The 25,436-nt window shown below is 48.0% G+C and overlaps 1 protein-coding gene across 1 annotated transcript; it reads left to right on the top strand.

Moving 5' to 3' along the window:
* The first annotated feature begins 2,599 nt into the window (after positions 1 to 2,599).
* smad7 (SMAD family member 7) lies at positions 2,600 to 24,227 on the top strand. The gene is made up of 4 exons (XM_061215600.1): positions 2,600 to 4,176; positions 5,399 to 5,452; positions 9,874 to 9,945; positions 23,259 to 24,227. Exons 1-4 carry the CDS (start codon positions 3,711 to 3,713, stop codon positions 23,795 to 23,797), a joined length of 1,131 nt encoding a protein of 376 aa, XP_061071584.1. The 5' UTR covers positions 2,600 to 3,710; the 3' UTR covers positions 23,798 to 24,227.
* Positions 24,228 to 25,436: the final 1,209 nt, after the last annotated feature.

The raw sequence follows: 25,436 nt of genomic DNA, 5'->3' as shown, positions 1-25,436 counted from the left end.
TATTTTATTTATTTTTGCACTTTTTTCACAATTTTTTTTAGAATATCACAGATATCAGTTTCACCAGATCCATGACTCGTGCCATATCTTTAGGCAACAGTGTTATTACATAAACACACGTTATTTCCATTTTTAACTTTATTAAGTTAGTCGGATAAAATGGGCCAAGAAATATACAGTTTACCGGGTCATCTCAAGATAAAGTGCATAACTGAATAATTCAAGTATTGTCAGAGACAAAATGGTACCAGATAAAATAGCTTATGTTTGTGGAAATTCTGCCTGGTTTAACAAGCCCGAGGACTGTTTAGGAGACCGTACTAACTCCAGTATTTGCTGACTCACTTGAATGTAGCCGAAGTTGAGTAAGGTTGTCTTCAGCCATACTGAGGTGCAGAACTAGAATTTATAGAAATTTACAGAAATAAGGCATACAGCTTGTCGACTGGAGTGTTTGAAAGGCCCAATTGACAAACTGTTTAAAGCAACGTAGATGAAACTTTAGTTATAATGTATTAATATCTGAGTGTTTGTTATTGCATTGTATTACAACCATTATCTCATTATATTTAGCTCATTCTGTTGTATCGTGTAATCTTAACTTGACTTTTAGATGTACAATAATATGTTTTTATAATCCATTATTTTAACTTTATAACTAATTTATTTTTCTCTCTGTGCTGTTAATTTTCTTATAGTAGCCTAACTATTAAAACGAACTACTCAAATATTACTGAAAAATATTGTGGTTCATTTCAGTTTGTTTATTTATTTGCATTTCCTGAGTCAATTCAGATGATCAAGAAAACGACCCGCGCGCCAGGTTTAAAGTAGCACTGCGTGAGAATCATAAAAACGGGCGACAAGAAATTTGCAAACGGGCCGAAACAACAGCCTGTGCAAACCGAAACTCCTGCTGCAACGAGCAAACTGCCAGACTACCTTAAATCTCGGACGTCGCTAGTTGACTGCAGCTCTTGTGCGGCGCCAGTGGGGAATCTGGGAACAATGGGACCGAGCCATTGACTGGCGGCGCCTCCCAAACACACATATCCCATCATCATTATCATCTATTCCATTGCCCTGCAGCGACACTGGCTGGAACCCGTATTAACATACTGCGCCTCCCCTACTGTCTGGGACACAATTAGGCTACAGCGGTATTCTTCGCGCACACAAGAGATCTCTGTCCGCCCGGTCACTGCAAACGCTTAAAGGGCCAGAAGTGATCTGGTTCCTCTTCCCGTCCTTCCCGTCGGTCTGAATGATAAAACAACCACAAACAACCATGAAGACTATTGAGGGGGATATTTGTATTTGTATTCATTTATAAAAACGATACATTATTTTATTTTTTTAGTATGGATTAACTCTGTCTGCTACTGGCTACACTGCTCTTCTAGGGTATGCGAAACGAAAGGTCTAATAATTGTTTTTGCTTTTCCGGAATGACGCTATACGGGTCCACCTACATGTATTCGTGACTATCCAAGTACAGAAACCTAAATGTTACATATTTGCCTTTATAGGATTTGTAAATAAATTGCCAGGGCAATATCCCGATTTTCTGGTGTGCACGCGAACGAGTTAAAAGAAACCATAACAGGCAGTCCAGTAAATGTCAGATAAAATTGCGTTTTCCCACAGTAAAAGAAAATACTATAGCTACCTTCCTCCCCCGAGTCCCTTGTCTCTCAGCCTGATGCTTTTGTAGTGAAACAATTAGGTTAATGGACGTCAGCGTCCATCACAGCGCAACACACCAACAGCGCCCTGTCGTTCTATTTCCGTCAGCAGCGTGTTACCCGACACAGGGTAGTGAGTCCAACTATAATAACCCCAGCAGGCAAATAAAGAAGACCGAAGTGGCCACTGAAACTTGTAATCAAGTATTAATAATAATAATAAATTATTGATTGGACAACAGGTGCCGAAATGGGCAAATGTCTCAGCCGTAGGCTCTAAACGGCCGAAACTTGACTTGTAGGAAACTTTGAATATGAACAGAGAGTCAGAGGGAGGCAGCAAAACACATGTACGAAAGGCAATATTATTATTATTATTATTATTATTATTATTATTATTATTATCCCAAGCCTACTACAGTAAACCTCATATTCCAAAAATCTAATAATATGTGCTGCCCTCTATATCTGCGGGCAATTGTGTTAGTACTCGTTGCATACAATAAAATAGGCTGAACAATAAAGCTAATACTTCTAAGGAGAGTTAAAGTACACTCTCATAACACTTCCATACCTGCCGGCCAAAGACACCACCGCCCCAAAAACTTTTTTTTTAAATGTTGCCAGCTGTTATTAAAAACGAAACGTCATTTGATATTATTTTCCATTTTCTTGTAAATCATTATATTATGTTTTGAAAGTTTGATAAATTGAATACTGATTTCCTTAGAATGTAACTTTTTCTACACCACGCAATTTATCTGGCTGTTAGCTACTTGATCTCTCTTGTTTGCGCAACACAATCACTTTTTTTTTTTAAAGCGACAGGGTGTCTAGACACCCACGTGACGGGGCGCGCCAATGCGCACTGGAGACACAGCTAAGAGCAAAGACAGTAGATAGCAAGCGAGAGACGGCAATGCACTTCGTCAATTCACTTCACTCTCAGACCTCTCAAGAAGATCGCATCACCTCGTCGCAGATATAGCCTACAACTTGCTGTTTTCCCACACACGGAAACTTAAGGCAGGAAGAGGTCGGATAAGACAAAAATAAGGACATATCCTCGGAAAGATGCAGTACTCGTAAAAGGACAAAATCTAAAGGTCTGCGTAGTGTTCGCAACGCGAGTATTCAGTTCGGGGAGATTACTGAAGGCGAAGTACTTCTCTGGGTCAGCCTGTGCTTGGTCGTTTTGGATTTGTTTGGAAAGAATCTTGTAGTTTTCTCAAAAATACAAATCAAATGTACGCTGATGATTACAAGACGGGCGGACGGATATAATACTTGGACGAAGACCAGAGAGAACCCACAGACAAGACAGCAGCCTTTGTTAGACCTGTTATATTTGCAATCGGATCAAGGATTGTGTGGATTACATTTAAGAAAATCAGGACGAGTTTGGCTTTGAATGGATATATATTCCGCGTGCATTTTCCCGTGACTTTTCTTCAAAGAATTTACCTTTTTTTTTTTTTTTTTTACAACATTTTATGGTTCATTATGCGTAAATAATATTTTACAGCAGTGTTTAGCCTATATCAAAGCATTCTGTAGTAATACCATGAATGAATGTAGCATTCATTGTATAGTTATAATTACCTAAAATATTTCCGGTCTCTGGGTCTAATGTACTCCAATCCCATATGCTGCTGTTGCATTTAATTGTATTTTACGCGTAGATGTATGATTTTGATAAATATCTTAAATCCAAATATCTGTGTTCACCTTATTTTAAATTAATTCTGTTAGCTAACCCAACGAATAGGCTAGTTGCGTCTAATGTGAACGTGACCTACCCGTACTAGTGTTTTTTTTTTATCGAATCTTCCAAGTTTTTGTGGGATTTGGTTTTAAAATAAAAGACTGGCGTATGATAGAGATTGTGCCTGCTGCTCCAACCGCCAGTTTCTCAGCAATATTATTTCAGGCTGCTTGTCATTGCCTGGACTCGGATCCCGGATTCTTCATGATTTGCGGACAACATGCTCGTTTTTTAGCCGGGAAACCCTCTTTTCGTCCCGCATGTTCAGGACCAAACGATCGGGGCTCGTCCGGCGACTCTGGAGGAGCCGCGCGCCCGTCGAGGGCGACGGGGAGACGGATACTCGAACGCATGGATCCGGGGGCTGCTGCATGGGGAAATCGACTAAGGTTTCCAAATCTAACCCTGGAACGGAGGCTGAATTGAAAGCACTGACCCATTCGATACTGAAAAAAATCAAAGAGAAACAATTAGAGGCGCTTTTGCAAGCGGTGGAGTCCAAGGGGGGTGCCAGGACTCACTGTCTTCTCCTACCGGGCAAAGTGGACTCCAAATTGGGTCAGCACTCTTACTCCCTCCCTCTGCTGCTCTACAAAGTGTTCAGGTGGCCGGATCTCAGGCATTCCTCGGAATTAAAGAGGCTATCTTGCTGTGAATCTTATGGGAAAATTAACCCAGAACTTGTTTGCTGCAATCCGCACCACATGAGCAGGCTTTGTGAACTAGGTAAGTTGATACCTAGTCAATAGTTATTTCCATATATCTGTGTGTCATCTGACAGTTCAGTTTTTAATACATTGATAAAATGCAGTGTTGTTCGTTGCGCATCTTCCTGTGTAGCCCACTCCATGGGTCAGCAGGGATGTGCGCTGGGTTACAAAATGTACAAAAACATATTTTGAGCCGGTAGTCTATAGGTAGAAAGATGAAAACGATAAAAAGGTTTAAGCTAAAACGTTTTTAAATACACAATTCATTTCTCAAAACGAAGCAATACATTTCGAGTTAATTAGGCTAGTCCACTGTATTTATGAGTTTTTATAAAAAGATAGTAGCCTAGTAGTAATAGTGATAGTGGCATTAAAGCAGCCTACATAACCTTAGGCTACTTATTTAGGTGTAATTCCCTGAACGTAATGCATTTTTAATGTTTAAGTCTTCTGTTCTTTATATTTCCTCTTTATGTATAGCCTTATATACTTATTTATTTTATCTGCATGGCTATCACTGCATGTTGCCCGTTCGAAATAATCTTTGTTGTCGAGACACCCCGTCTCTGAAGTAAGTTAGCAACCTATCTATATGTGTACAGACTTCGTTCAAGTTTTTTGTGTACGATTCCGTCTGAAAACCATTAAGACTAATTTACATTGTTGCGTGTGCACTATAGAATGAATACACTTCGATACCTCTGTTTCTGAGATACTTATTTCTGTATCCCAGTCTCTATAGCAAATAGCAGCTGCCGTGGCACCCTATACATTCAAGTGTTAGAAAACAATATTACTATACAAGAAAACGGCTTGGCTTCAATTTGATTCGAAAAGTGTTGTCCTTATGAACACTTACGTCTACGCATATAACGAGTAGCAACCGTAGCATTTAAACGGTTCTCTGTAAAAAAAAAAAAATTGTTCACGATGTAAAATGATCCATGGATTATGGATAGTCTCAGTCGAGGTGGTAGTTCTCTGCAATTGGTTCGTCTTCAGTTCTGCCGAAAGAGGCCCGTATCACGCAGCCAGAGTCGCAGATAGCCGGGAGACTGGCGCCAGGCGCCCCCCTTGTTTATCTGACTGCTAAATATCAAGGCAATCGCCGCCTCACTGCCCTGCCTCCAACCCTTGCAGCGAAGACAAACAGTTTTCTAAAAGAATGCCAACTGTTATCGTCAGTTTCTATCTCCCCTGTTCTCATGGTCCATTCTTTTCTCTTTTTTTAATTTCAGAGTCTCCCCCTCCTCCTTACTCCCGATACCCCATGGACTTTCTTAAACCACCTGGTAAGTTTTTAGTTGGTTGTTTTTTTTAGGAACACTTTTCTGATGTGATTATGGTACTGTTGAATCCACACCGTTGCATATTAGTTTCAAGTCTTGTTGGTGTTAAGTATAAGTACATCCAATACACCGTACCACTTTGACTTACCAGTAAAAACACTTAACACATTGGCATTATTTTCACGTTTTGCATTTACGGAGATGATGTAACTTTGAAAAGCAAAACAAAACAATATATAGTGATCATTAAAATCTGTTTTGACACTCCCAACAAACAACAATGCGCTTCAAACTCGGATCCTTGTGGCGCATTGCTGTGGTCTCTGTTGTGATACACCGTGCCTGCATCCTGCATATGTATTTTGCCAGTTTCTGTCCGGTGGGCATCCTCCATCAGAGCTTTTGATTTATGACAGTCAGAATGCCTCTTGTCTTGCCAGGGGCCTGTAATAGAATGGTCAGCAGCCAGGGACGAGGCCCATTCCAGGCTGGCACCAGCTCTGTAGTGGTTGTCTGCACAAACTTTTGGCTGGCGGGTGACCTGGCAGGGCAGATAAACAGCGTTGGCACTGAAGCGCACAGCACTGGGGCCGGGGATAGGGGGGGGGGGGGGGGGGGGCGGGGGATGGGGGGGGGGGGGCGGGCGCTGCTGTCGGGAGGGGGTGTGTGGGGGAGTGGAGTCAGAGGAAATGGGAAATGTGGATCACATCGGGGAGAGGCAGAAAGATTTTTGGAGCCGTGTTTTATCTGTTGAATTAATCTGCAGATGGCGGAGACTTGGGGAGTGTCACTTTAGGGCGTGTGTGTCTGAGTGTGTATGTATGTGTGTGTGTGTGCGTGTGAGTGTGTGTGTGTGTGTGTGTGTGTGTGTGTGTCTGAGTGTGTGTGTCTGAGTGTGTGTGTGTGTCTGAGTGTATTTGTGTGTGTCTTGAGTGTGCGTGTGAGTGTGTCTGAGTGTGTGTGTGTGTGTGTGTGTGTGTGTTCTGTGCCTGTCTGCCAGTGAAGTCATGTTCTTTTGAAGTTGCAATTGTCATTATAGTCGTACCAAAGATATGCAAGGTATATTCTTAAAGGTGAAGATCACTTTTCTTTCAGCCTTGGTATACTTTATCTGTCTCGTAATTGTTTCTAAACACACATATTACTTACTGGTTATATCCAACACTATAAATAGAAATATCTCCACAATTTTATTTTCTGACAAATAAAAATGAAATGCGCTAGTCTAAAGCCTGTCCTGTAATACTCATTGGTAAACATTTTTGCTAAGTGTTCCTAATTTTCTCTTTCACAGATAAGTTTAGGCATCTTTGAAAATTTGCTATGGGCTTGAATTAATACTAGGTCCTTAATTGTGTGTGTGTGTTTTTTTTTTTTCTGCAATAACTTGCTGTATTTGCCAATACTATGTTTCTACCAGGGATACTATTATTTATCACTGGATTCAGACATGTAATTAGGCCATAAAAACCACCCTGGTGGATCACGACGCCGTGTCGGAGCGTTGCTTCATGTGTGAGTCAAGCAGGATTATTAGTCAGTTGTGGAGTACGCTGCTCGGGAGAGTGACTCCTCTCGATGTGAATCAGGACTTTATCGCCGGTCTGGCGTTCGTAGGAAGACTTATTTTGGGAAGCGGTTTCCTGCGAGGATGCCCGTCGGACTCCATTAACCGTTTACCGTGTTTCCGGGGGCGATTGTGAGCGGCGCTCCCAATGAGCGATGTGAACGAACGTGCCAAAAAAAATCCCAAACGCCACACGTCTGCAACGCCGACAAAGACACGAGAAAATGTCATAAAAAAAAAAAAAACCCGGACGACCGGCTCTCGAAAAAAAGGGAAAAGTTCCTTTCAGTGCGCTGAAAGGAAGTAATTTGTCTCTGTATGTGTGTGTGTGATTCTGAGAGCACTTTCATACATGTTACTGCAGGGCCAGGCAGGAGAGAGGGAGAGAGAAAACACGGTTTGAGAGGACAATGGAGCGCGGCAAGCGGGGGAAATCATTAATGCGGCTCTCTCGCTTTTGCTTTTGTGCGCGGCACCGTTCGCCGTCGCAGGAGAGAGGAAGTTTTCTCCTGGATGTCACAAACCGCTGCTCTGTTAGCGGGCTCCGTCCGTCTGCGGGGGGGAATCCGTTCACGTCTGCAGAATTCACATTCGCGTTGCCGCGCGTCAAACCTTTGTGCGTCTCATTGTGGCGTCCGCGTTATAGCGTCTCCCGACTTCCATGTCCGCTGGCTCTTTTGAATGGGAGTGTCAGGGAGCGAAAAATATAACTTTGCGCAAAAGGTCATTTACTTGAGTGTGTTGGTCAAGTCATAGAGGCGTGAGAATAGATATCCCCTGCAAACACCTATAGCTTTAAAGTATTTTCTGCTGACATTGATTCGCCCACATAGAGTGGAGAGATGAGAGGCCAAGGTTTATTCACATTCATGGCTTACAAGTCCAGTAAGATGTTATGTTGCGGAATCTGAAAAAAAAAACCTCGCACATTTGTATTATAAGATGATTGAACATCCTTGAAAGATGTTTATGTAGGACTGTACACTCCTTGAAAGGTAGAGAAAGATTATATAGTGATTTGTCTAAATGTTTATGATAGATTTACATGGTGGAGGTATAGATTTGAAGCAAAGAACAATATGTCCTGCTGACTTGTTTCTATAAACTGAGGAAAAGTATGGACGTAATATCAGAGGTAGATGTCAGCAAGCATCAATCAGAAGAGCATGTGAATTCTCATCTCTCCATGTAGCCGAAGACTGATAGCGTGTCAGCATCTTGTCAGAAAACAGACGTTTGCTTTTGCTCCCTGCAAAATAAATGATGAGCTTTCTGAAGCTACAGTCCGGCTCTCCTCAGCCAACCCTTTCTCTGTTTGCCTCCTCCTGGCCTGGAGAGCCCATCTCAGGCCCGTGGTCTGTGAATCATGCCCAGGAAACCAGGCCCGCCTGCTGGAAGCCAATCAAAGGGCCGTGAGCTTGACCATGCATCTCGTTACGATGACCACAGCGCTGGGCGCTGGGTAGAGCCAGGCCAGCTGTCAGGAGCTCGTAGTTTCTGCAGGAGCTGAGAGGACTGGACCTTGGAACATAGAAAAAGGGCCCGAACATTTCATAAATATAGATGGATTGAAAGTATGATGCTTCTGTGGCCCTAATGGGGTTGTTGATGTGCTCAGTTATTGAAGGGACCTGTTTTCTGTAAAGTCTGTTTAATAAGTCCTATATTATATAGCTATTTTTAATTTTTTTTTTTTGGAAAAGGTTTTTCTTTTTCGGTTTTGTTTCTTTGCATTAGCCCGCGTTCAAACACACAACAAACACGGAGAAGCCAATCGGATTTGTCACAAGCCATGTCTTAAGCCAGCTGCCTTGCAGTAACAGTGCGAGGGCAGTTAGCTACGGCAGTGTTGCTATAACACTAATGAGAACACGGGGTTAAACGTGGCAGAGAGAGAGAGAGAGGGAGCGAGAAAGAGAGAGTTTCCTCTGTCCACTAGCTTGCCATTAAGAAAATTTGCTGTATACAGTTTTCAAGGCTGAGACCATTTCCCGTCGTTCGCATTGTTTTTGGTTTGATTAAGTGTATCCTGCTAAACTGTATATTCCTATTAAGGGGTGACATGCTGTGCTGATAAGCGTGGTAAGGCATGTTTTTGGTCCCTTTTCTCTTGATGCTGTTTATTTATTCGGAACTGTACCTTGTGAGGGGAAAGAAAAGGGAAAATGCCATTGGCTGACTGGTTTCTGTCCGTGTCGGGGATGATTCGGTTGCCTTCGTAAGTGGCTATAGTCTCAGTCTTCAGGGATGGGGAGTGGTGCTTGATGAGAATTTTGAGGCTGATGGAAAAGTGGCCTCCCATTGACTCCCTCAGGATGTGCAATGCTTCTGCAGGGAAGGGAGCGATGTGTGTGTGACGGTCAATATCAGGGTCTCATGTTCTCCTATGCGGTGGTCCCTTGTCGGGAGAGTTTTCCTTGGGAGGTACTGCCAGGATAAAGTGTTGTGGGATTGCACTCCCACAAAGACCACACGGACTTCCTATCTGGTGGCTTTCCCAGACCTCCATTTTAGAGCGAGCTCTTAGCCACGTCAGTTATTTCAGCGAGTCAGTGAATGAGCTACATTCACTCATAAGCTTCATAAGCCCAGTAGACCCAGTAAGCACTTTGCAGTATTTCTAAAAATCAAGGAGTGAATGAGCAGCGTTTTCTCGTCGACAAAAACCAATTTATGTAAGCCTTTTTTTTTTTTTTTTACTCCACGGCTATAACCGCAGTGCACATCCCACGGGTCGAGGTCACTGCGGATTGTCTCCGTTCAGCGTCTTCATGGAGCATCGATGGCACGGCCGGACTACGAGGCCCCTGGCTGTTTAAATGACCCTCCTGCTTTCTCTCTCTCCCTCTCCCTGCAGATTCTCCCGACTCTGTGCCTTCTTCCACTGAAACTGGGGGAACCAACTGCTCCGCCCCTGTGGGGCTCTCAGGTGAGCAGCGCCCCCGTACACTCGCTGTTTTGGATGTTTGGGGGGGGGGGGCTCCGCTTGTCACTGGCAATTTCCGCCGAAAACTGGCAGAAACGGCGGAGGCATTTTCTTATCGCAGATATCCTCACAAAGTCCTCGGGGGGCCTTGGAACAAGAGCTCTTGTATTCTCCCTTTCCGTTTATTTTTTATTTTTTTATAAAAGTTTGTTTAATGCATTCCTAACAGAAAAAAAAAACGTATGTTTGCTTTAGCGTACGTCGCACATGAGCCCAAAATTCAAGGGGGAGATTTTTTGTGATGAATATGGTGCTGTGTACCCTGCCCTGATGGAGGCATGGACTGTTGAACATTCAGTGTGTTCTGCTGCTGGTCTCAGGATGAATTTGATGGAGAGTAATGCCATGTGTCCTGTGCTGGAGGAACATGGTAGGCTGCAGATATGTTGTGGATCGTGTGCTTCCATAAACCTCGGATGATCCCGAGAACATGCAAAGAAGTTTTTTTGGAAAACCGTCATCCTAGTTCTCATAGCATAGGAGAAAAGCCGGAACACATGGTGTGGTTTCTGTAAGAAAATTGCAATATTCTTCTCCTTTTTTCTTTGGCATCTTTCTTAATTTTCCATTACTGAAGTTTCTGCTTTTTATTTAATATTCCGTCGCATGTGAAATGGATCTCTCTTTCTGAGGAAGGCCAGTCGGGGTGTTCTGTGGTGGAGGTGTAGGTGACAGGCTCTGATGGCCCTGGGGTTAAAGCTTAGTGTTGATCCTCCATGTGCCACGCCTGCTGCCTTTTTTCAACATGGAAAAATCAAGGATGTCTTTTATCTTCTTTTTTTTTTTTTTTTTTTTTTTTTTTTTAAACAGCAACTCTGAAGTAGATGGATCGGATTAGCATTTTAGCACACAGCACACTGGCTTTGACCCTGGCAGAAGAAAACGGTAGACTTGACAGTGATGAGTTCAGATGGAGGAATATCATTAAACACACAAGTTTTGGGTGCTGGTGCACGACTGGTGTTTCTTTGAAGCGAATCGAGGCAAATTCCCGATTTCTTTAACATCCCGTTTTGATCAAAATCGCGACGTTTGCTTGTCGGCTACATAGCTTGGGATCACTGTGCTTCTTGTGAGTCGTGCTGTTCCCTGGCCTCCCTTTTGACAAGCTGTCTTTTGATTTAGTGTAATAACCTTGTTTGGGAAATGAGAGGACGGCTCAGCTCTCCAGGGGCTGAACGCCCAAAGGCCCAAACTCAGGATATTCGCGGTGCAATCGGAGAGCAAAGCTCAGGGAGGGAGGAGGATAGCGAACGGGGAAGGTGCTGCTACCTGAACTCTTCACAGCTGGTTTTACTGGTGATGGTACGTTCTGTAGCCTGAGGGAGAGCAGTGTTGGAGCTCTGTCGAGCTAGGCCTGCCTCATTATCTCCTCACTGCCTCACCTTCATGCCGTTCCTGGTTCTGAAGACCTGATAAAACGCTATTTATGATGTGGGGTAGTAGAGGGAAAACAGGGAAAAGAAAAAACGGGAGAGCTCTCCGTCTCCTTCTTGACGTTCCCACACAGATGTTTCTCATTACTGGAGCTTTTAAGTTTTTTATGGCCGTTGGTTTGTGCTACCCATTTTTTTTCTTTTGTTGAGTAGAGGGGGTAGTGGCATTAGCTTCAGGGGGAGGTCAGCAGTCTGGTATTTGTGACTTCTAAGATCTGGCCGGAGAAGGGGACCCTGCAGCAACGCAATGTTGGTTATGGACTCTTTGTTTAAAAGTACAAAATGTGAAGTTAAATGTAAACCAGCATTTGAATGTATCAGAAAAATATTGACGTAGTCCAGTGTTCGGGTCGTGTCATATTTTAATGGAAACCCAGTTGCTAGTGTAGTCCTTGTGACCTTTGTTGCTCAGACGTTTTTGTGCGGGGGTGGGTGGGGGTGGAAGAAAGGTGTCTCTGTCTCCAGCGCCGACGTTAAAGCCGTCTCGCTCCGCTGTGGCGCTGCTGTGAAATGGCGGGATGACTACGGCGTCCTAACCAAGAGCACATTTTTAAGATCCTGTGCGAAACATGAAATAGTAGACCGGAGTCTAACTAGCCCTGTTCCCTCTCCCCTCCCTTCCCGGCTCCCCAGCCAAACCCCCCCTCCCTCTCTCCCCCCTCCCAAACATGCACCCCCCCCCCCCCCCCCCTCCCCGTGTTCCTTCCTGGCTGGGTCTGGTCCGCGGTGAGCCGGAATGGTGAATGGGGCTTGTGAGGGAGGGAGGCTCGCTGCCTGGGGCTTGATTTCTCTGGCAAGGGAAGAAAACCTGGGTCCCTCTGGGGCTCTCACAAGAGAAGCATGTTCCTCCTGGAGGCTCCGAGCTGACCTTTTAATTCACTCACTCTGCCCTTTTTATGTTGTGCTCCAGACGTATTTACAGAAGGGTGGTGCGGGGGTGGGTGGGTGGGTGGGTTGGTGGAGGGGCAGGGGCAGGATTATGAAGTAGTGGTGGTTGTACACACATACACTCACACACACACACACACATACACTCACACACACATGCACGCACTCACACACACACACACTCACACACACACACACACACACACACACACACACACACACTCAAACTCGCACATACGCAATTACTGCAATAAAAACAGATTTGTTGTCCCCTATAACGATCTGGTTGTTTGCCTTCTTCAACATTGACGTGTGACGATCGTTATACATTTTTCTGAAGTTACGTGACGGCACGGCTCTGTTCAAATCAAAGAAATAAACAAAGTACGTGGCCACTGCTGCCATGTGGAAAGTGACTGCGAAATGAAAGTAGACCTCTCTTATAAATGGAAGTGGAGCGGAGTGTTTGCCTTCCTATGAGGCAGATAGTAACCATTAATTAAATCATCTGCAGAAGGCCATAATCTCGCAGTTCAGGAGTAGTTTGACTGTTCTGAAAATGCAATAATAGTAGTTCAGTTAAGCAGCATTTTGGCCGATGGTTGAATGAAATATTTTGAATAAAAATATGTACATGCAAGTTGAGCAGCAGCCTTCGGGTGAGCACCGAAGGGAAGAAGAAGAAAAAAAAACCCCACGGTCAGTTTGGGATTACCGGGCCACAGACCTCGCCCCTGTCCTGGAAAGCGAGGTTATTAAGAGTTAACCTCGACGTGACAGTGACAGGCTTTAATGCGAACTAGGCCGCCTGCCAGACTAGCAGAGCTAAAGCCTCTCACACATCATCTGCCTGGAGCTGAATGCAGGCTGGCCGGCGAGCCTGCGATGGAGACTGCAGCTTGGCCGCTCTCCCCTTCTGTAGCTCTTGGCCCCGCTCTCCCGGTTCCAGTTCCTCCTCTCGCTCTTGGCCTTTCCTGGCAGACGCTTTCTTCTCCTGCCAGCGTGGGCTGGTTAGCGCAGGCCAGCGAAGGAGGAGGGCCTCTTAAAAAAAAAAAAAAAAAAAAAAAAAAGGACTCTGGGTGTGTGGGGGGGGGATACTGCGTTTCTCAGAAAATGTTTTGACTTTCGTTGAGTGCGGATTCGAGGCCTCTGCGTGCGTCTCTGTTCACGCGTCCCCTTAACTGCGCGTCCCCTTTGTCACGAGGGGCGCAAAAGGAGGGAGTTTTGAAGTGCTTTCTCGAATCTACGTGCCTGTATCCGTGTCCGCATAACTACTTGGCCCAATTTAATAGCGCGCATAAATATTTTGGCACACATTCCCATGTATAGTGGGGCCATGGAGAGCTGCTGTGTGACATGTTTATGATTCAGGAAACGACCCCCCCCTCCCCCCCCTCTCGAAGGAGCGCCCTATTTTACATCAGTGCATTTCCCTCTCCGTCCTGATTGGCTGCGCGCAGTGGGCTGTGGTTGATTGGCACAGGGCCGGGGAGGGCGGACACGCCCATCGGGGGCGGTGGTGAGCAGCGCGCTGAGTTCTGAGTGAGCTTTCGGGCCCGGCTGGACTGGGGAATGTGGGTGGGCTTGTGGGTCAGGCCCTCTGTGAGCTCAGGAGTCTCACTGCGGGGGGGCGGGGGGGGGGGGAGGAAGACGAAGACGAAGGTGGAATGCCTGCTGGTGCCGTCTGGAAGTGACCCGGGGGTGCCGCGGTAAGAGAAGCCGCCGCTCTCAGACGGGATTGAATGACGGCGCGGGGCCTGGCTGACAGCCTACGGTCACCGAGCCGCTTCCTCTGCCGGGTAAATTTAGGCCGGGGGCGTATTATTAAACCGCAGGCCCCTGCGGCGTGGAGCCCGCGCTAACGGCCCGTCTGCCGTGTAACGTTTCGGGAGGGGGGGGGGGGGGGGGGATCCTCCACGCTCTCTCACCGGGCCGTCCAGCCGGTCTCCTGCCACAGCTCCGTGCAGAAAACCCGTCTCCCGTCTGCATTCCTGCGCAGAGCCGCCTCCCCGGCTCTTCAAACGCTGGCCCCCGTCGGTGTCCGTCCCGCGCCGGGTCCCCAGAGCCCAAACAGACGGACGTCCCCCCGTCCCCCGTCCCCCGCCCCGCGCCTCATATCTCCGTCACCTCACATTCCTCCAACAATGGGGAGGTGAAGCCAAACAAACCCGCGGCGATCGTGCGGGCCCGCGGTCCTGGGTTATTTGGGTTAACAGAAAAGGGAAGGGTAAGACAGGAAATGACATCATGTCTTTGAGGAAAAAGGTCTGCGCAGCCGAGCCGGCGGGGGGGGGGGGGGGGCCCCGTTTGAAGCGGAAAAGAAAACTTGAGGGAGGGCGGATTCGGAGGAGCCGGAGAGATGGCCGCCGCGGCAGAGAGAGCTCGGTGGGTCGCGCAGGACGCGTTTCTCCGCGTTTTCACTCCAGAGTTAAGAGAGGAGAAAGGAGGCAGGGGCAGTGGCCGCCCTCTGTGCTTGTATCGCAGCGCTGTTGCTCAGTTCACCGAGCGCCGATCTTTCATTACTTTCCCTTTCCTCTCCAGAATCGGCGGCCAGCGGGGGCTCTTGGCTGGGAGTTAATTTCGGTTTTTGGCCGCTCTCGCTTCCCCACCCAGTGTCATTATGTTGCTTGAAATTTTGCAAAACAGCAAGAAGGGGGGAAAAGAAAAAAAAAAAGAAAAAAAAAAGAGGAAAAGCGTTTTTGACCATAACGGGCCAGGCAGGATTATGTGAGGCTGAAACTATTCGGCCTCTCCATCAGATACACCGGAGCCAATGGGAGCGCGGCTCCCAGGAAATAAAACAAGTTCCCTTCTATGCGTCCGCTGAACCTTGACAATATTAATAGCCCTCAAAATTCCCTCGGTGGGGCTGGATTCCTTCGCTAACAGGAAGGCAGCGTTTACGCACCGAAGGGCCGAGGAGAACTGAGCGCCTCCTGGCAAAGCCGGGGCCGGGGCTAGGGCCGAAAACAAGGCCGTCATTGTGACTCCTCATTCCTCCAAGGTACCGGCGTTGCACAGAACCCTTTGTGTGAGCGCGATCAAACGGGCAGCGATGGGAATATGCTTGATCTGCTGTTTATGTGATGCCAGAGGGGTTTTAATGTAACATCCCTTTGCTGCTGTTGCCGACGCCCTCTCAACCTGGGCGTGTGAGTTTAGTCAGACCGGGCGCCAGGGCTGCGTCGGTCCTGGGATGGCGTGAAACGGGCGATGGTCGCTCTGCGATGCGTCTCCTCTCCTCTCCTCTCCTCTCCTCTCCGGCTCGTCGTCCGGAGGTTTGCGGACCGTCTTGCCCGACGCCCCGCCGTCCGGACAGAGATGGGTTGTGGCAGCTATAGCGCTGATCATAATCATAATTAATAGCGTTATGGGAGAGCTGCAGAGGGGAGCGCCTTGGCCTCCCAGGCCCGGCTCCGGTGGAGGCACCAGCGCCTGGTTCCCACGGAGATCCCTGACATTCCGGGTCCTGAACAATGCAGGCGGTTGTTCTGGCCGCGGCCGCTGTGGCCGGTGCTGGCGGGCCGGATCCTGCAGGCAGCCTGGTATCTGCTCTCCGGGTGACATCACCCGCTCGTCCATCGCACTCTCTCTCCCTCTCTCTCTCCCTCTCCCTCTCTCTCCATCCCCCCTCTCTCCCTCTCCCTGCCTCTCTCTCTCTCTCTCCATCCCCCCCTCTCTCTCTCTCTCCCCGTCTCTCTCTCTCTCTCCATCCCCCCTCTCTCTCTCTCTCTCCCTGTCTCTCTCTCTCTCTCTCCATCCCCCCTCTCTCTCTCTCTCTCCCTGTCTCTCTCTCTCTCTCTCCCTCTCCCCATCTCTCTCTCTCTCTCTCTCCACCCCCCCCCTCTCTCTCTCTCTCTCCCTCTCTCTCTCTCTCTCCATCCCCCCTCTCTCTCTCTCTCTCTCCCCGCCTCTCTCGCTCCCTCTCCCCGTCTCTCTCTCTCCCCCCCTCTCTCTCCCTCTCTCTCTCTCTCCCTCCCCCCCCTCTCTCTCTCTCTCTCTCTCTTTTCCTGCTATTTGTTTTCTCTGTCACTCAGGAGGAAAGCGTGGACCAGGAGGCCCGGTCAGGATGATGTAGTGTTAGAATAATAACACAGTCAGGGAGGGTAGGAAGGGGCCCACGTATTGACTCTCTTGCAGTTTCCTTGCCGTGGCCAATGGGAGTTGCACACGGTGCGCAGGAACACTGGGCAGGGAAAGCCGTTAGCATTGAGTGGGCATTAGCGCTGGGCTAGCCCTCAGGACTGAGCAGGGAAAGCCGTTAGCATTGAGTGGGCATTAGCACTGGGCTAGCCCTCAGGACTGGGCAGGGAAAGCCGTTAGCATTGAGTGGGCATTAGCGCTGGGCTAGCCCTCAGGACTGGGCAGGGAAAGCCGTTAGCATTGAGTGGGCATTAGCGCTGGGCTAGCCCTCAGGACTGGGCAAGGAAAGCCGTTAGCATTGAGTGGGCATTAGCGCTGGGCTAGCCCTCAGGACTGGGCAGGGAAAGCCGTTAGCATTGAGTGGGCATTAGCGCTGGGCTAGCCCTCAGGACTGGGCAGGGAAAGCCGTTAGCACTGAGTGGGCATTAGCACTGGGCTAGCCCTCAGGACTGCAGGCTGGGCAGGGGAAACCGTTAGCATTGAGAGCGGAATTAAAAACGGCGTTACTAGCAGCGTCACTCGAGGCACAGGGCTGTTCTTAATGTGTGACGGTGACCGTAAGCGGGGTAATGACAAACTGCCCTCTCACCTGGGGCCCTGTGTGCTTCTGGGGTGGGGGTGGGGTGGGAGGCATCTCTGAACACACAACGTGGATAGGCTACAGCAGCAGAAGACAAATAAGTCTAAAGAATAGCTCTAATAAATACCTCATAAAGTGCTCACTGAATGTACGTCTTTTGTGTGGGCCAGAGGGTTATTTGAATGCCGGTACCAAGAGAATTTTGATTATTATCTTTTAAATAGCTCAAATATGGTGACAAAGGTTGATACCCTTGACAAATGTGGATGACATTATAGACACTTTTGGCAATACAATCAAAATTCTTTTTGCAATTGGTAATAATCAGAATGGTAGAAATTGAGTTTACTTTACCGAATCATTTTTCACAGTTGATAGAAAAATGTAAATGGACGACAATGGTTTCAGCCCATTTTTTTAAAATGGCAAAAACAAAATGGCTCCTCTGTATTTCAAGAAGCCCTGCGATGGACTGGCGACCTGTCCAGGGTGTATTCCTGCCTTTCGCCCAACATATGCTGGGATAGGCTCCGGCCCCCCTGCGACCCTGTTCAGGATAAGCGGGTTAAGATAAAGGATGGATGGATGTATTTGAAGAAGCATTTTGTTTTGGCGTTTTAAAAATGGTTGCTCATCAGACAGAAGGCACGTTCAGAGTGTCTGGAATGAAGGGAAGCGAGCGGTGGTCCTCCCCTCATGCGACGCTTCTTCCTTAATGAGCAATTTCCTTGATTAACTGGCTTCCTCCCACACCGCTGTCCTATGGGGACCCGGCCCTGCGAACATGGCGGCTCTGTCACGCACTCTCCCCTCCGCTGCGGGACGACACAGCCCGCCACAGAGTGTTTACACTGACAGAGTTTACCTTTGCTAATTGCTGGGGAATGCTTCTCAAGAATATGCTGTCAGAGTCGCTGAAAGCCTCTGGAAAAGGCCAATATTTATAGTGGAATAATAACCTGGAGCTCCGCCCCTCTCGCGTAAACACCCGCAGTTGTGCTCTCAACTACAAAGTCAACAGGAGAGCGGTGGAGGCCTCTTGTTATTTTAGAAAGGATCCATTTGTGATTCAGCGGGGTCGTTCTGTATGAAACTGACACGCTTTTATTGTTGTTAAGCTGTCCCGTGTCCTTTTGCCATTATGCGTTTTCTTTCTTTGAAATTCGCTCAAAAATAACTCGGATTTTCTCGTTTTGTCTTAACAGTTAAAGTGATGTTTTGTTGACTGCCTAGATCTGTTTACAGTTATTTTTTACCATTTGTATAGTTGTTTTAATTTATATTGCCTCAACGACTGCTGTGTGTTATTGTCAGTGGATGATACAGGAGGTACTTGGAAAGACAACTTATAAATAAAAGTAATTTTTTCCATGACCTCCAACCCTGTGAATTTGACGTTCCCAGCTCCAGACTGGCTGTGGAAACTCCAGCACTCTGTATAATTCTGTCTAAGTGCATATTTTCAGCATCAAGACTGCAATTAGTCTAGTCAAATGGCACCGGCAAAGTTATCATTTCCAGTGTTTTGGGTAGGGAGGGAGGGAGAGAGGAGGGGGGCAAAGGGGGAGACTGAGGGAGAGTAGCCATTTTCGGGTTTAGAGCAGAGCTGAAAGAAAAGGCTGGCACTGTTAGGGAGCCTGGCTCCGAACAACAGGACAAAACCCGATCAATTATTCCCTAAAATCTTTGTCTGTTTATGTGTGCCGTAGTGGAGACGGCTGTTTACTTTAATCTCAGCTCTTCTTCGGGAGAGGAGATCACTACCCGGGCATTTTGGTCACCACAAATCAAAGTGAAATGGGAACAGAATGTCTGTGCTTGTGCAGTTGTGCGTGCGTGTGTGTCTGCCGGAGTGCGTGTTCTGTTTAGCCGCCGTGTGTGTGAGTGTGTGGGGGGGGTTTCCAGGAATAGTACCGATCGGAGTCAGACGGCTGTAATCATTAACTTTTTCAGACTGCGAGCCGTCTCCTCTGGAGCGCGCCGCGTCTCCGCCCCCTCAGCGGCCCCAGCTCATCCTGCCGCTCGGCCTGCTGGGATACGCGGCTTATAAAAGACGAGGGGAGCCATTACGAGCCTAGAGACGGCGCGGGGGGAGGGGGGGGGGGGGGGCCTTCACATTTACACGCAGGCTGTTGTGGCAGTCCTTTTCGCTGAGTTGTTTTCATATTGAAACCCAGTTTTCGCTACAGGCAACGTTAGCTGTTCCTAGGAACATAATACCCACAGAGGGTTTTCCGGGCCTTTTTTCATGACGAAAGTGAATTCTTCATACTTTTGTGAGGCACTCTACTGCATGTTGGAAGAATGTAGCGCAGATCTCGGTCTGGTTTCTGTTGCAGCGTTCAGGACAGTGTGCAGCGACCTCCGATGTACACGGGGTTAGCCCTGGGAACGTGGAGATGAACACTTACACTTACAGGATGTTCTGCTGTTGGTCAGCAACTAGCCTTCACCCTCATCCAGTTATATATATATATGTGTCTTCACCCACAGCTCCTCTCTCTACCCGTGCCTGCGCTGTGGAGTCGCGTGTATTTGCTCTCCAATACCAGACAGAGTTCAGAAATGGTGTTGTAATCAAGAGCAGCTTCGTTGACCGCTGTTCGCCCCGGAGCTGTGCTTTGATGAGTTGTCCGAGGCATGTCCTGTACCGTTTTTCAGACATTTGTCTTTTAGAAGAGGGGGTGAAAGAGAATAGCGATGATTTGGCGAATGCGGAACGTGTCAGAAAAACAGTGCAGGATTGGAGAGAGCTCCAGTGGAGCCACGAAACGGCGAGGAGGGAGCAGATGGCCGAGGCCAGGGCACCCGGTTAATCTCCGTTGAGAAACAGCTGCGGGAAAGGCTGGGTGTATCTGTGCCACAGAGAGAACTGGGTCTGCTCTGTTGTGCTGCTGCTGAAGCCGCGGTCTGCCCGTGCAGTCGAGGGGCCTGGGAGCCTTCCCGCCCCAGCCCTCAGGCCCGTTGCAGACGGCACCGTGGACAAACAGCGCCGCGGGCTAGCGGGCCCCGACGTGGGCGGCCGTCCAAATTAGTAGACCCGGCGCCGGGACGCCGCTGGCCGGCCCCGGAGTTCTCCGGCCCTGCCCAAAACGGCCCCTCGGGGGCCGCCGTGTCTCAGACTTCCAGAGGCCTGTTGGCTGGATGGAGCCGGTCGGCCACCTACCTCCCGCGAGACACGGAAACCGCCGCTCTGCCGGGGGGGGGGGAGCCGCGGTGGCGTCTGGGGCAGGAAGTCCGGGCGCTGGGGTGAGGCCGCGTCACCGTCCCATCAGCCCCGGCGTCTGGGCGAGAGACGCACAGCGCCGCCGGCTGCCGTTCCCACAGCCTCATTACCGGCTGCACTCGGGAGCGCAGGAGGGACATAAGTGCTTTTCGACGGCAGACTCCGCACCCAGACTCTTCTCTCTGCTGTCTGTCCGTCTTTAATACCTCTGGCGTTGATGCTCAGCAGGTGATTCGGTCAGGTTTTCGTGTGCGTGGTCCCATTTTATAAACTGTCTGCCCCTAAACGGCGGCCGTCGGAACAGGCTGACCCTTTGTGTGGTTTCGCGCCCCGAAGGCCCCTCTCCCGCGCGTCTCGCCCCGGTATGCCTCCGCACGTTCGGCGCGGACGGGGTCGGGTTAGCCTCGCTGACATCGGTGTGCAGACGGCCGGCTCCCTCCCGGGGTAACAATCTTATCTAACGCGGTTACTGCGGAATGCCGCTGTCGTCAGAAACGCCGGCGGGGCGGGGCGGGCCGCGGCTAAAATAGCCTGTCAGCTGCCCCGTCACGGCGACCCGCAGCGCCAGACCGCGTGCGACCCGGCAACGCCGGCCCAGACGGGCCCGGCCCACGACAGGGCCGCTCGCGCCTCTCAGCGTGGCGTCTGGCAGCTCTGGGAAACGGCCGGGGGGGGGCAGGAGACAGGGAGACACTGCAGGGGCCCCCCCGTCTCTGCTGTTAAAAGGGCAGGGAGCCGGCTGACGAAGGCCTACCCCCCCTCGGGGCTGCGCGTGACAAGTTCTGACAGGTAGCCGTGTAATGACCCCCAGACTCCGAGACACCTCTCCTGAGTAATAACAAACAGCGCGGGATCTACAGGTGAGCTCGCAGAAACAGCCCGTGGAAGCGTCTGGAACAAAGAGGATATTAACGCTATGGCAACTGGGCTGACGCAGGGAGACGACGGACTCGTCTCTTTTTGTTCTGCTTTTTTTTAACTGTCTGTTTCCAGGCGTGTTTGTTTTATGGAAATACCTTCGCTAAAGTTTTTTTCGTTTTCTGAAAGTTCAGGCAGCGCGGATTAGCGTTAATTCTACAGGTCCTGTGTTTGTTGACTTCAAAGTAAAATGTTCTGCCTGTTGCTTTATGGGGGGAAAAAAAACAAAAAAAAACATTTCTTCTGCTCTTGTTATCTTGTTCCCCTTTCCACCTTTTAATGAACGCAGGATCCTTCTTTAATAACAGGCCACTGCAGCTTTAAGAGACTTGCTGAGATACTGCACAATTAACATAACTGAACAGTTCCCTCTGCCGACGTGGGCTAAATTACTGGGTGTAGTTGGCGTCCCGTAAACATGAAAGGCAAAGAGAGGGGGGGAGGGAAAACAGCTAAACAGCACTCAGGGATCCTGCACCATTTTGTTGTTTTTGACGTGACAAACGCTTAAAAACGTTTCAAGCCTTTCCCGCGCCCCTCCAGCGCGGACCCCTCGTATGTCTGCCGTGGAGATGTGTGCACTCTCTCTCTCTCTGGAGCTTTGTAGCTGTTGTTGTTACTCACTTTCTTATTGAGGCCGTTGTAGAATTAAAAGCGACGAGGGCTTAAAGAAAGGAGGAAGTTGATATGTGGAGAAACGGTCCAATCGGGCGTCTGCGAGTCCCCTTTGTTGCCCTCCCTCCCCTCGCTCGCCCCCCTCCCCTCTCCGGGTCTGGTTTGCGGAGGGCCTGCCAGATTTCTGTGGGATAGAGATATGGAGGGAGGGAGGCTTGGGGCACGCGAAGGGGAAGAAAGCAGCTCGCTACCAGAGCATTCGTAACACTCGCTGAAACGCAAGAACTTAGGTTAAAAGGTAAATTCTTATCTCTGTAGCACATTGCTATGTGTGTAACACACACACACACACACACACACACACACACACTAGACAGTGCTGTACAGTGAGATAATAATTTGTTTATGGGTCCGTGATGTTATGTGTTCAGGGTTCTCATTCTCTACCTAAGGAGTGCCCCTCTACCTCCTGTTTTGGTTGTTGCTGGTCTTGGGATTTGAGGACGTAAACCTCTTGATAGAGAAATGCGTGCACCCTAGACAAAATACCCTCGTGAGCATTGTGCTCACCCTCATTGTTGAAGCAGTATTGTTGATGGTCTGTCTCTGTTTTTCCCCAAACCAAAAACTATTTTACGCAATATGCAACAGAAAATCATTACGCAACTAGACCTGCCTAGAATTAAGACAATTCTGCTCCCCCCAGAAATATTAAAACTATTACTTATGATTTCCTGTTGTAGAATGAGGTGACCTGCCATAAAACAATGATTGGGACAGATTTATAGTGTACTTGACGTCAGAACATTGTTAACTGGCCTGCAACAAAAATAAAAAAGCCAGACAGAAGATAAGCATTAAAGCTTATGTAAACACAGTCGGATGGCTGTGTGCCTTCTGCTGTCTTGGGCTGCTTTTCTTGTGCAGATTCCAGGAATTCCTTCTCCGTTTTCTTGGATGCCAAAATTAAGGATGCGAGCATTGTTTGTGCACATAGGCCAGAGGTCCTCCTGGACATTGTATATGAGAGGAAACAAAAGCTCCACTTGAATAGTCGAGGTGGTAAACTGTAGCTGGTTAAAGGTTATGCGTCAGAAGTCCTTATTGCCGGGCCCAGCCTCTAAGAAAGAGATCCTAGTCTGGCTCCTGAGCATTTCTCCTTACAAAAAAAAACCCCTCTGCGAAAGGAAAGAATTAAAAAATGTACGATAAATATTTTTGTGTTCCCATGTCTACAGCGCTGTCTTGCGCAGCCCCTGGCCTGCGTTTGGGGGAGTCGTTCCTTACGAGCCTGCTCTTTGGCGGACGTAGCACGGCTCTGTATTTGGACTGTCCTTCTAAACCCGTCTCCTACGGAGTTATTCATTACACCTAATGGTGTTTGTGTCTCGTCCGTGTGTTATGGCTGGTGTGTTAACCCTGCTGCTCCTCTCTCTCTCTCTCTCTCTAGATTCTCAAGCTCTTCAGGAGTCGGGGGAGCGCGCGCACTGGTGCGTGGTGGCATACTGGGAGGAGAAGACACGCGTCGGGCGCCTCTACTCGGTCCAGGAGCCATCCCTGGACATCTTCTACGACCTACCTCAGGGGAACGGCTTCTGCCTCGGGCAGCTCAGCTCCGACAACAAGAGCCAGCTGGTGCAGATGGTGCGCAGCAAGATCGGCTACGGCGTCCAGCTGACCCGGGAGCGGGACGGGGTGTGGGTGTACAACCGCAGCCGCTACCCCATCTTCATCAAGTCGGCCACACTGGACAATCCCGACTCGCGGACGCTGCTGGTGCACAAGGTGTTCCCCGGGTTCTCCATCAAGGCCTTCGACTACCAGAAGGCGCACAGCCTGCGGAGGCCCAACGATCACGAGTTCACCCAGCAGCCGCGCACCGGCTTCACTGTACAGATCAGCTTCGTGAAGGGCTGGGGGCAGTGCTACACCAGACAGTTCATCAGCAGCTGCCCCTGCTGGCTGGAGGTTATCTTCAATAACCGATAGCGGCAGGCTCCTTCCCCCAGGGCTCCCCGGACTTATCCCCCTGCTGTTTCGTGGTTGCATTCTTTTTTGTGAGCAGGGGTTTCGGAAGTAAAATACAGGCAAACCCCAATCAGCTGTTCAATAAATGACTAAAATTTAACTAAGTGAAACAAAAAATTTAAATGTATTTTATGTTATATATAAATATATTATTACTTGTAAATATGAAGACGTTTTATATGCATCATTATTTATGTATTGTGCAATGTGTTGATGAGAAAAAGAAAATAAGATGCACTTTGCCTAATATAAATGCAAACAAAGAAATGCCAAAATTAAAAATAATACTAAAATAAACACAGGATTGGTGTTTTTTTCTGGCGGTCCTGGCACCCGGTTGAATGTTTGATAAAGGAGTTGGTGTTCTATTAAACTTTAAACTTAAACTTCACGTCTTGTTAAATTGTATTTTCTTTTCCTCAATGGTTATATGACTACATTTCTATGATTGGTGTACCAGTGAGTGAAGACAAACCAGGGGCTGAACAGGACTTTTAAAGGCAGTTCCAGTAAAAAGGAAGTATTATATGAATGCATTATGTAATAAATGGCTAGATGATATGATAAGATGGCTACGTCTACTAAATATGGGTAGCAGGTCAATCCTGAACAATAAAACATGCTGTGTGTGGATTAAGAAAAACAAACACTCTTAAAAATGCTACAGCTTTTCCACGACTCTTTTCTGCTGGGCCTTTCGCTACTGAGCTTTCCAAATTTCATTTTTCAGTTTTATGTTTGATGTCCATTAGCAAAATAGGTTTACAATATATACTGCCTGTACATTTATGAGTTACACAATGAACAAATGCTGTCAATTTATGGCATTAGTTTTGGACCTCCTATTTTGGAACGGAAGGGATCGATCAATTGTTGCAATCCGGTGAAGTGGCCAACAGTAGGACTGTTTCATAGTTAAAATGACCGCAGAAGTCATGATGAGATGGGTGTGCTTGCCGAATTGGCAAAGGCACTTCATTTATTTAGCATTGGGTGTGATGGCAACATCTAAGACAGAGTTAATCAAGGGAGGCAAGTGTATTTTCAAGATTTTGGTTTTGAACAGAAGCAATTAGACAATTTACCTGACATGATATATACCGCTGGACTTACAATTGCACATACATTCATAGATAGATACATTGCAAGGTATTTTGATTATATGAAATAGCTTTTAAATCATTGAAATCCATATGGCAAAGGACGTTAGCCCAGGGTCAGAGTTGCTTTGCTAGTTTATATTTTAGCACTGTGCCACTTTTCCTTTCATTTCCAAAATGGACATGTCTGTGTACAGAAAGCAAATACATTTACTGGAAAAATAAAGTATATCAACTCCACATTTAATGAAGCAAAAATGTATATTATAAAAAAGCTGTCCATTGAACCCAACTTAGCAAACTCACAGTAAGCAAATATGTTATTTATTTGCCTTTAATAGGCTAACAATTACCACCAAAATAGTATTTTCTCTCTTAATCAATTAAACTGGGTGTGTGCCTTTGTGTCTGGGGCCAGGTTGAGAGGAGAAGGCTGTCGGTTGTGTAATTATGTTCTCAGGTTACCACAGGCAAACTAAACTGGGAAGTACCACTTTTTT

The sequence above is a fragment of the Conger conger genome, chromosome 12 (genome assembly GCF_963514075.1).
Source record: "Conger conger chromosome 12, fConCon1.1, whole genome shotgun sequence".
NCBI lineage: Eukaryota > Metazoa > Chordata > Actinopteri > Anguilliformes > Congridae > Conger > Conger conger.
The sequence above is the reverse complement of the archived record's forward strand: the minus strand, read 5'-3'. Positions and strand labels throughout refer to the sequence as shown.

Bases quoted from the DNA above. Each gene is read 5' to 3' on its own strand.
- smad7 (XM_061215600.1), top strand. From the start codon at position 3,711: ATGTTCAGGACCAAACGATCGGGGCTCGTCCGGCGACTCTGGAGGAGC. The intron at 4,177-5,398 runs GTAAGTTGATAC...TTTTAATTTCAG, and splicing joins GAGCAGGCTTTGTGAACTAG to AGTCTCCCCCTCCTCCTTAC. The intron at 5,453-9,873 runs GTAAGTTTTTAG...CTCTCCCTGCAG, and splicing joins GGACTTTCTTAAACCACCTG to ATTCTCCCGACTCTGTGCCT.